At 39.7% G+C, this 10,388-nt stretch overlaps 2 protein-coding genes across 4 annotated transcripts in view; one reads left to right on the top strand and one right to left on the bottom strand.

Annotated features, from left to right (window-relative positions):
- Nucleotides 1-471: 471 nt before the first annotated feature.
- apex1 (APEX nuclease (multifunctional DNA repair enzyme) 1) lies at nt 472-4,114 on the top strand. 2 transcript variants are annotated; one of them, XM_015395510.1, is made up of 5 exons: nt 472-598; nt 2,529-2,660; nt 2,763-2,926; nt 3,001-3,193; nt 3,298-4,114. In XM_015395510.1, exons 2-5 carry the CDS (start codon nt 2,600-2,602, stop codon nt 3,810-3,812), a joined length of 933 nt encoding a protein of 310 aa, XP_015250996.1. In that variant the 5' UTR covers nt 472-598; nt 2,529-2,599; the 3' UTR covers nt 3,813-4,114. The 2 variants fall into 2 exon arrangements, with proteins under 2 accessions (XP_015250996.1, XP_015250997.1); XM_015395511.1 differs by having other exon boundaries at nt 488-592.
- Nucleotides 4,115-4,149: 35 nt separating this feature from the next.
- Nucleotides 4,150-10,388, bottom strand: part of LOC107098067 (zinc finger protein 599-like) — a 7,684-nt gene continuing 1,445 nt past the window's right edge. The window contains exons 2-9 of one of the 2 annotated variants that reach the window (XM_015395504.1): nt 9,873-10,075; nt 9,691-9,777; nt 9,524-9,616; nt 9,206-9,316; nt 8,792-8,915; nt 7,816-8,713; nt 7,664-7,713; nt 4,150-6,324 (exon numbers count right to left, since the gene is read on the bottom strand). In XM_015395504.1, the coding sequence (XP_015250990.1) occupies nt 5,132-6,324; nt 7,664-7,713; nt 7,816-8,713; nt 8,792-8,915; nt 9,206-9,316; nt 9,524-9,616; nt 9,691-9,777; nt 9,873-10,075 (2,759 nt within the window). In that variant the 3' untranslated portion in view covers nt 4,150-5,131. The remainder of the gene's footprint in view (nt 6,325-7,663; nt 7,714-7,815; nt 8,714-8,791; nt 8,916-9,205; nt 9,317-9,523; nt 9,617-9,690; nt 9,778-9,872; nt 10,076-10,388) is intronic. The other variant, XM_015395505.1, reaches the window with a different exon arrangement.

The following is a 10,388-nucleotide window of genomic DNA, read 5'->3' as shown; positions in this document are numbered from 1 at the left end:
GCCCTCCCAAACAACTCACATCTTTGTCCATTAAGCTGAGTGCTCCCACATCTCTTCCTTCATGGTGCCCATCTATATTAAGATCCAAAATTCTGAGATTAAAGTCAGAATTCTGAGAAAAAAGTCAGAATTCTGAGATTGAAGTCAGAATTCTTAGGAAAAAAATCAGAAGTCTGTGAAAAAAAGTCAGAAGTCTGACTCCAACTTAAACTGAAATAATATATATATAAAAAAAACCTGTTTTATTTTGTTCAGTGGCCCAAATCCTCTTCCCTGCTCTTCTTTTCTTCTTTCCACCTCTTTTAACATTCGGAGCTGGGAAATTTGCCTTATCAAAAATCCCGTCACATCACGGAGTCATTTTAGAAAACAAATTTAAATACTATGAATCAGTAGGTTAAATGTATTGGTTGTATTTAATTGTGCGTGGGGTGAACGTGTTTAATTTTTGTGTAGATTTTCAGGCACATGGAAGGCAGCTATGGAGGCAGGCAGCACATGGTCATATTTTTTTGTTTCCGGTTCTCTCTCTGTGTTTGGGGGGAGTGACTGAAGTCTGCTGCTCGTCCAGGCTCTGCATCCTGTGAAGAAAGTACGAGTAAGATTATATTTGCATATCCTTTACCTAAAACGCGCCAAAGTGAGAAGATTTCTTGGATATATTTGCATTTGTTTAGCTCGATGAGAAGCTTGTTTTGCTCGCTGATCGACATGTTGTCATTCATTAGCACAGGCCGCCTTTGTTAGAGCCTCAGCACATGTTGGTACTCGCAGAAACCTGCATAGCGGATCACTTTTCGTTTTGTTTATTACAGCCTTACCTTTAATAGAGGATATGTGATGTTGGTTTGCAGCAGAGTGAAAATACAGATTACTATGACTGTTTATGGTATCTGTGGTTTTTCAATTTGCAGGATAGTGCAGCAGGTTCATTAGAGAAATGAGCATGCGCACACAGTTCATAACTATTAGAAACATCTACTGTAGGAACATCCCATCATCATGGTGCTGTTTCCTAATTGGTTTCTGAATTTATTGCCACATTTTAGTAAAACAGCAAATTTGTATTTTTCTTTGTATTTAATGCAATTTAATATGGTTGTAATTTGAGGTCAGGTTTAAGGAATTAAAAGTGCAGATTCCATTATCAGTTTTCCATTTACCAACATTGCTCAACATGGAAATCTTTTAGTTAAATGCACATCCAAGTCTTTTTGATGCTTTTGTGTGCTGCATTCACTGATTGGAAATTTAATTGATTGACTTTATTGATCTCACAGTGGAGAAATTTACTTGTTGCATCAAAGAAGGAGAAGGTGACAAAGGAAGAAAAAGGAGCAGGGGCTTCTGGATAGTGGTTGTTCTAAAGAACAAAATAAAAAATAAGAAACAGGAAAATAACGCATTGTTTAGTTTATTGAGAAAGCTGCAAAGCCAAGATTGCAAATATCTGATCTAACAGACAACTGTGATCCTATCCTAGTAAAGTTAATTGGATTAATGGATTATTGAAATTACCATCAAGTAATTTAGTAATTTTTAACTTAAGTATAGAGAGCTTAAAATGTCTTCAGCAAACCTCTTAGAGCAGTGATTGTACCAAAATTGTAAAATATATATATATAAAAGTTAGCGTTTCAGATGAAAAAATGTTTTTGTCTCAGTATTTTCTATCCAGAACTCCTCAAGTGGATGAATTTTAGTTTCAGCTGGTTTAATGTAATAAAAAAATCTTCTTTGAGGAACCTTTGGCTATCTGATTGTTAATCGAAAAAAAAAAATCGACAGATTAATCGATTTGCAAAATAATCATTTGTTGCAGCCCTACTGTCATTTCTAAATGTTACATTACACACTGCAAAAAATTAAAATCTAAATTAATTTTAAAATCAATTATTTTTCTTTAATTGAGCAGATGAGACACTTTGCCAATGGAATAAGACAATTTACAATTAAAAATAGAAAAAAATAACAGTTCTCTTATTCAAAGTACATAATTTCTAATTATATTATTTTCAAGATTAAAAATACGAATTCCATTGGCAGATAATTTAATTTACTTACCCAGATTAAGGGTAAATACATTCATTTTAACAAATGTTTTTACTCATTTTTGAATTTTTTTTTTAACTGATATAGTATTACACTGTAAAAACCAATCTAAAAGGATGGCCGATTTTGGTCCTTAATACAAGATAATGAAATAATAAGTTTATTATTTTAAACATAAATCACCTTATTCCATCTGCAAATGTCTTACCTTCATACACAGATCAAGATAACGTACAGTTATTTTAAAAAATATTAAAAATGCAAAGAGGCCAGGACCAGTTCTACTGGGGCTCTGGCTCCTGTCGTTTGGAAGTTGGACAAATTTTAAGGTTGAAATGTAGATATTGCCACCTAATGCAATGATTTCACTCTGATGGAAACAGAGCATCATTACTTTAGTGGTGAAACATATTCTTGCTTTTTTTTAAAGTTGCTTTTAAATGCCTCTAATATTGTCTTTTTTTTTTTTTTTCCAGCGGCGAGGGTGCTGCTGTGTGTGCGTGCTGTGTGTGTGCGAGGCGTGTTTGCTTACAGAGCCAGCTCCAGTATGAAGAGAGGAAAGAACACAGAGGAGGCGGCAGCAGAGGGAGAGAATGATACCGGATCAGGTACGAAAACACTCAAAAATAATTTTTTTCCTCTAAAGATTTCTTTAAAACAGCAAAAAAAAGTTAACTAACATCTTTTTGATTTGGTTGATCTCCCTTCAGCTTCTACAAAGAAGGCCAAGAAAACAAAGGAGCCCGAGGCTCCAATTTTGTACGATGATCCCCCTGATAAAACGACGAGCAAAGACGGACGAAGCGCCAACATGAAGATCACCTCCTGGAACGTGGATGGACTCAGGGCGTGGGTGAAAAAGAATGGCCTGGATGTGAGTCTCCGGTAAAAATCAGCCGCTCGATTGGCGCCTCGGTTCCAAACTAAAAAGCTGTTTGTGTTTCCCAGTGGGTGCGTGAGGAGAACCCAGACGTCCTGTGCCTCCAGGAAACCAAGTGCTCAGAGAAAGCCCTTCCTGCTGAGATCACGTCCATGCCAGAGTACCCCCACAAGTACTGGGCTGTGTCCGATGACAAGGAGGGATACAGTGGCGTAGCCATGCTGTGCAAGACTGAACCTCTGAAAGTGACCTATGGAATTGGTGAGAGATGAAATAATGCACAATTTAGACTTCTGGTTTTTACTGGTAATTCAGATTTCTAAAGGTTTCCATTAGACTAAAAAAAAAAGTCTCTAATTCTCCAGGCAAAGAGGAGCATGACAAGGAGGGGCGTGTCATTACTGCCGAGTTCCCAAACTTCTATTTGGTGACGGCCTACGTCCCCAACGCCAGCAGAGGCCTTGTCCGCTTAGATTACCGCAAAACCTGGGATGTCGACTTCAGAGCTTACCTCAGCGAGCTGGACATCCAGAAGCCCCTGGTTCTGTGCGGAGATCTCAACGTGGCACACCAGGAGATCGACCTGAAGAACCCGAAGGGCAACAAGAAGAACGCGGGATTCACCCCGGAGGAGCGCGAAGGCTTCAGCCAGCTGCTGGAGGCGGGCTTCGTGGACAGCTTCCGTGAGCTGTACCCCGAGCAGGCCAATGCCTACACCTTCTGGACCTACATGATGAACGCACGATCTAAGAACGTCGGCTGGAGGCTGGACTATTTCCTGCTGTCGTCTTCTCTGCTCCCCGGCTTGTGCGACAGCAAGATTCGCAACAAGGTGATGGGCAGCGACCACTGCCCAATCACGCTCCTCGTAGCTGTGTGAATCAGCTGTTACTCTGTCCTCTTAGCCCCGCCCATATCAGCCAGAGTGAGGAAGTCGCTCATTAGTAGAGTTACTTATAGCTTAGTTGATTTCTTTGAAGGTTTCCACAATATAACTACACTGATTTGATTACATTTGCAATATAAATCCAGGTTCTGCACACATGCAACACTAAAACACTCAATTAAGCTAATGTTCATGTTTCTGTAAAAGAAAACTCAACATGGTTAAAGCCCATTCTTGTACCCCGTTTTATTTTTTTATGTGAAACTTGCTTACACTCAAATAAAAACTTATTTCCAGATTTTTGTTACTTTTTAGTTGCACATTTCTGATCTATTTTTTATTTTATTTTTTTTTAATAAAGAACTTGTAATAACTGATTAGCATTATTTGCTAGCATAAGTGCTGTAATAACGAGGAGCATTGGTAGCGATGTAAGAAACAGCTTTTTGTTGGATAGAACGCAAAATAAAGCATCTTTGGGAAGAATTTAACTTTAGAAATTTAAAGAGTTTAGTAAATTCAAATGCAGTTTTGGATATTAAAGAGTGAGATCTTCAGCAACAAACATGACGGTGTCATCGGCATAGTGTGTAAAATAGATCTTTCATTGCAAAACAACCCAAGTTCTACCTGAAACCAGAGGGAGTGAACTGAACATTATCTCAAACATTTCTTAAGTATCCTGTAAATACAGAGGTTTTGTTTGGAAAACAAAGCAAAAAAGTTTCCGTCCTACAAATCAATAATGGCCGCCATGTCGAAAACAAGAAGAGATCTGCAGCAAGAAACTGTTCATGTTCTGATTCTGATTAAATTTGGTACACGCTGCTGTGAAATTTAATTACGGTAGTAAACATATTTGTTTTGTTTGATAAAATGAAAAGAAACAGCTCAGCAGAAATGGGACCACAGGTTGCCTCTCCAGAACACAAAATTTAGAGCCTCCTGTAATTGGTTACATCTTATCAGATGAAGTTTAAACTTGTATTTCTTTGAATATTCACCATTAATATCCTTTAGAATATATTAATTCTGCCTGAAGTATTGTTGCCTAAATAACTTAAATTTTTACTGCGGATGTATTAGCTTTGCAAGTGGATCATTAGCTATATTTAGCTTTACCAACTTAAGTACTCAAATCAGAAGTTGGAGTGTAAAAAGTAAAGAGTTTGCTCTGCTTTGGGGTACCAAGACCTAGCATTGGTTTGTATCTTTAAATAACTCAGTAAGGTGTAACACATTTGAATATATTTACCATCAATACCAGTAAGTTGTTTTGTATGTTTATAATTTGCAGTCTTAATCACCAATTTTCATGACAGATGTGTCCGCAGATGTGTTTTAAGGTGATAGGACTGCCTGAATCCCTTCCCACATTCTACACACAGATAGGGCTTTTCCCCCGTATGTGTCCGCTGGTGTCTCTTTAGCCGGTTGGCACTCAGGAAGCTCTTGTCGCACTCGGAGCAGGAATATGGCCGTGCCCCCGTGTGGTAGCGGAGATGGATGGTCAGGTAGCAGGACTGGGTGAACTTCTTCCCACAGTGAGGACACTGGAATGGCTTGTGTCCCGTGTGGAAACGCTCGTGCTTTAAGAGCTCCGCATGCGAGAAGAAACCCTTGCCGCAGTCGGAGCAAAGGTAAGGTCTCTCGCCCGAGTGCGTCAGCTCGTGTCGGATCAAGGTGGCCTTGTACACGAAGCTTTTGTCGCACTGTGAGCAGCGGAAGACGTTTTCCCGCGTGTGGCATCGCTCGTGTTTCTTCATGTTGCGCTCCCTCTTGAAGCTCTTGCCACAGAAGGAGCACATGAAGGGCATTTCCTCGGAGTGGATCTTCATGTGGCTCAATAAGCCACCCTTATAGAGGAAGCCCTTACCGCACTGAGCGCATGTGTGTGGCCGTTCTCTTTGATGTGTCCGCTGGTGAGCGGTGAGAGCGGCCCGGTGAGGAAAGCTCTTCCCACAGTTGCACCTGTGATGTTTTTCCTCCTTGTGGGTAAGGAAGTGCCGGTTCAGGTGTCGTTCAGACTCCTCCACCTCCCCAACATCCACTCCATGGTTCTTAAGATGCTTCACAAATGCTGCCTTCCCGCTGAAGGTCTGACCACACTCTGAGCAGCAGTAGTCCCCATCCTCTAGGTGGACGCTCTGGTGCCTGCTTTGCTCTGCTGCCGACTTGAAAAGCTCCCCGCAGATCAGACACGACTTACTTTCAGAGGAGTGTGTTTGCTTGTGCCTCTCCAGCGACTGTTTAAAGGAGAACTGCCGCCCACACTGAGGGCATGAAAACGGCTGCTCTCCTGTGTGAACGCGCTGGTGGGCTTTGAGTAAGGAGAGGAACCTGAAGACCTTCCCACATTCTGCACAGCTCAAGTGTTCCTGTGGGTCTGCTGCTTCAGTGCTGTGAACCTTGTCAACATGCTGCAGGACCTGCTCTTCCTCTGAGTGCTGGAAGGGGCACTGAGCGCAGGAGAAAGTGACGACTGGGGCGTCTGCTGGACAACCTGCTGGTTTAAAAAACAACCAGTTTAAATATGAAGCTAATTCTAAATGCAAACATAGATCTTAGCATTTAAAATTATTGTCTTAGAATATGAGATTTTCTGAACTATATAGAAGCTTTTTAATAAACATGCAAAAACAAAACCTAATTTCTACTTTTTGTATTTATATACATTTTAAAAGGTTGAATAGAAATAACGGAAGTTTATTAAGCACTAGCTGCTCAGAATCAGATGCTAATTTTAGCATTGTTAGCGGCTAACAGTAGCATTGTTGGCAACAAACAGTAACTTGTTGGAAGTCACTCTTCGTATTCCCAATTTTTCATATTTTCCATACTTTTTTTGTTGTTTCTTTATATATTTTAATTGATTATTATTGTTGCTTCAACAAAATCAGGAGCAGTATTTTAAACAGACAAGGACTGATTTAGTTTTTCCTTGCTAGTTTATGGGCTAAACCAGGGAACTGCAACCTGTGGCTCTTTGGACCTTCTTAACTTTGGCTAAAAATTATTAAAACATTAAGTAGTAGTAATAGTAAGTAACTCCTTTTTAAAAGATATATTAATGCAGTTTTTATGCAAATTGTTTCTTTTTTTGTTGATTAACTGCTTTGACTTTGTGCAAGAGAATAATCCTAAAAGTACCGATTTTATAAACATTAAAATCCCATGGGAAAAAAATGTATCTTTCCTTTCTTAATTACAAAAAAATTGTTTTTCTGTCTTAAAAATAAATAGAATGATGTTATTTTTTCTCTTTAAATGAAAACTAATTTTCTGGAGGTTTTCTGCAGCTCTAAATGTTTTATTTAGCTGGACTGACGGCATAATAACTCTTTGGATTGTAAAGGTTTCAGTCAACCATTAAGGACTAGTTGTCAATAAAAGATAAAAGTTAATTTCTAAAGCATAAATCCCAGTAGAGTAAAACAATAACTGCATTAAAAAAAAAAAACCAAATACTCTGTATACATTGTTTAAACCTTTTGCTGATGACAAACAAAAACTGCATATTTTAAGTACAAATTACATGAAGAGGTTGTTTTTTAAAAGATTAGTCTCCAAAACAGAGATATATATATATTGAGATATAGCAGGAAAAACATGAAACCAATCTTAATTCTTTAAAGTGTTAGTAGGTCCTTGAAGTGACGTCTTACTAAGCAACATGGCAACTCAAAGCTACTCCCACCTCATCCAGGCTAATAATAAGAAAAATAACCACGGAAATTAGTTTTACAGAAACATTTCATATTTGTTCTGTTTCAGTTTCATCAGATCTTGTCTTAAACCTCTACTGATTATCTGTTAGTGATAAAAAAAAATAAAAAAATCCTTACTTCCATCCCCTTGCTTTGTGACCACAGGCGACCCGTAGGAGTGCTCCGAACTGTAACAAAGAAAACAATGATCACTAGTGATCACCGACCGTTTTCTAAAAACGTGACAGAAAATTGAAGTGTGCCACAGTCTGAGGAGAGTCTATTGTTACCTAATGACAGGTGAAGGCCTCGGTGCTGAGGGCTTCTCCATGCTCATCTCCTTCCTTTCATTAGTGATCAGGTGCTTCTGTAAGTTCATCGCCTGGACCTTCATGGTGGGTCTACGCTTGCGAACGCTTGTGCGGACCTTCGATGGGTTGATGCAGTTTTCTCCTACAGACTCAGAGGAGGAGGGGTCACCACTCTCCTCCAATCTCACAGCGTCCGGATCTGTCGTTTTTTCATTGTCTTGTCTCTCCTCTTGGAGTTTGCCATCATGAGAGGGAGTCTTTAATTGCTTCCTGAGGGCTAGCTTGGAGCTAAATTTCAAGTTGCAGTAGTCGTCATGTTCTGTGTGTATCTGCCTGTGCTTCACGCCGCCTGTTAGGGACGGTAAAGTCTCTCCCCGGACGGGACGAATAAAAGCGCTGCCCTTTCTGTGCGTCTGTCTGTGCCGGTCCAAGGACTGCCTAAAGGAGAAGCAGCGGCCGCAGTCATCGCAGCGGTGGGGGCGTTCCCCCGTGTGGATGACGCTGTGAGCCAGCAGCGAAGAGGCAAATTTAAATTTCTTCTCACAGTGGGGGCAGTCGTGTGGTCCTGCAGCAGCTTTACGTTGAGAGGAGGACGGAAGTTCTGCTGCGTCTCTTTCAGACGCCTCTTCGCTCGATTTCTCCTCCAAAAGCACAACCGTGCAAAGTCCGATCGAGTCTTCATTTTCTTCAAAGCAGTTTTCTTCCATCAGCACCTCGACGTTGGAGCTCGTGTCTATTTCAACCACCGAGTAATCAGAAACTGTTACCACCTCTGGGTCCACAATGAGGTCATCTCGCCCAGCAGTTTCTGCCGATCTCCGTGCAGGAAGGGCAGAAAGAGAGGCACAGATGCCATCACCTATACCAGCAGGTGGAACTACACAGAAAAGAAAAGAAAAAAACTTACATTTGGCTGCTAGATTTTACAAAAATGTGCTTTAAAGAAGAGACCTACCATGCTGGTCTAAATGTCCAATGTTCTTCTGGTGTTGTAGCAGGTTTTTTAGGTCTTTGGGCTCAGAAACAAACTGCAAACATTCTTCCAACAGAGAACAATCAGCTCCGAGCCAGGAAACAGTCTGAGGAAAATAGATGAGAAAAATTAGACATTTTTTCTATATAAAACAAAACCAAAAAAAAAAAAAAAAAGAAACTGTGTGTAGACAGCTGCATGAATTATTTAAATTGTAAAGGTTCTCTATTGTTAAAGAGTCTAATAGTTTGTATATCATGTGGAAAATAAAACACCCCCAGGAAATTTGCTGACAATTACTTTGGACTTTGAAAAGCAACGTTTAATATTATGTCATTTCAAAACTATTTGTAGCATAAGCGTCTATAATGATACACATTATGATGTATCTCTCACCTGCTCAAGGTCAGGAACCGGCAACAGCTGAGAAAGTCGGCAGAGAAACTCTGCAAACAGTGTCTGCAAATCACTGTCGTACTGAGGACCGTAGTTCTCAGGGAAGATCCCCTTTAAAAAAACAACAACCTTAAAATGCTTTTCCTGAGTTCAGGCTTTTTTTTTTCAATCATTTGCTTTAGTAAATAAATCAATCTTCAATTGATGCATCATCTTTCTTGCACACATATACATCGTGTGCAAGGAAACTCTAATAATAAAGGGTCAATGGGTGTTACATTACAGTAACAAAAAAGCGATTTTAGAATAGATTCTCACCATGAAAAAGTCCTTTCTTTCTTCAGGATCCTCAAGAAGAACCTGAATCAACTCGACAAAGTTTGTTTTTACCAACTCATCTGGTTCGCTTACCTGCATCGTGAGGAATAGAGGTTTTTAACTACAGCAATCCTGAATTACAGAGAAACAGAAACATCCATATTTACCTCAGTGGGATGATTTGATGTCATCTTGTCCAAGTAAGACAGGATCATCTCATTTGGCTGCTCATTTCGACACAACTCAATTATAAACTGTTGTGGAGAAAATAATAAATCCTTTCTTTTATAACAACAAAGCTCACCTATATTGTAGCATCAAGCATTAAAGGTTTAAGCTACCTACTCACCCGAACTCTTAATCCTAAAGTCAGATGAGTCCTATGTTTGCACATCAGCAGCTCAGGGACCATGTCCACTACAAGCGACACAAAGTCTGACACCTTCCAGTACTTCATAACTTCCTGTTTCCTTAACACTTGCCACATGGAGGCTGCCATGAGCTGCAGAGGAGGCACCAGGAGGCGTAGCGACGCCAGAGGCAACGAGTCATCTAAAAAAGAAAAAGGATTATAGTTTTAACAAGATGCAAAACAAGATAAATATTTCAGGAAATGTCAGAGAAAGATTAGGGTTAAAAAGAGGTAGAACGATCCACCTTCAATCAATATCATTGGCCGATATAAGTTTTTTCATTTTTTTGGCCCTTCCTTCACTTGTTTTGGTAATAAAGGTTTCTCTTTGGAATAAACTGTGAATTGTGTAACAGTCATTTTATTCTGTAAATGAAGGAAGAAAAAAAAAAAAAAAAAAATCTGGGCTTCCAAAAAAAAAAAGAAAAATCAGCAACCGATATCTGTGATCGG

Source organism: Cyprinodon variegatus, unplaced genomic scaffold, assembly GCF_000732505.1.
Source record: "Cyprinodon variegatus isolate N-32 unplaced genomic scaffold, C_variegatus-1.0 Scaffold744, whole genome shotgun sequence".
Classification (NCBI taxonomy): domain Eukaryota; kingdom Metazoa; phylum Chordata; class Actinopteri; order Cyprinodontiformes; family Cyprinodontidae; genus Cyprinodon; species Cyprinodon variegatus.
This window is presented reverse-complemented; position numbering and strand designations above follow the sequence as displayed.

Coding starts and splice junctions, on each gene's coding strand:
- apex1 (XM_015395510.1), top strand. CDS start 2,600: ATGAAGAGAGGAAAGAACACAGAGGAGGCGGCAGCAGAGGGAGAGAAT. Junction 2,927..3,000: donor TGAAAAAGAATGGCCTGGAT/GTGAGTCTCCGG, acceptor TGTGTTTCCCAG/TGGGTGCGTGAGGAGAACCC. Junction 3,194..3,297: donor GAAAGTGACCTATGGAATTG/GTGAGAGATGAA, acceptor CTAATTCTCCAG/GCAAAGAGGAGCATGACAAG.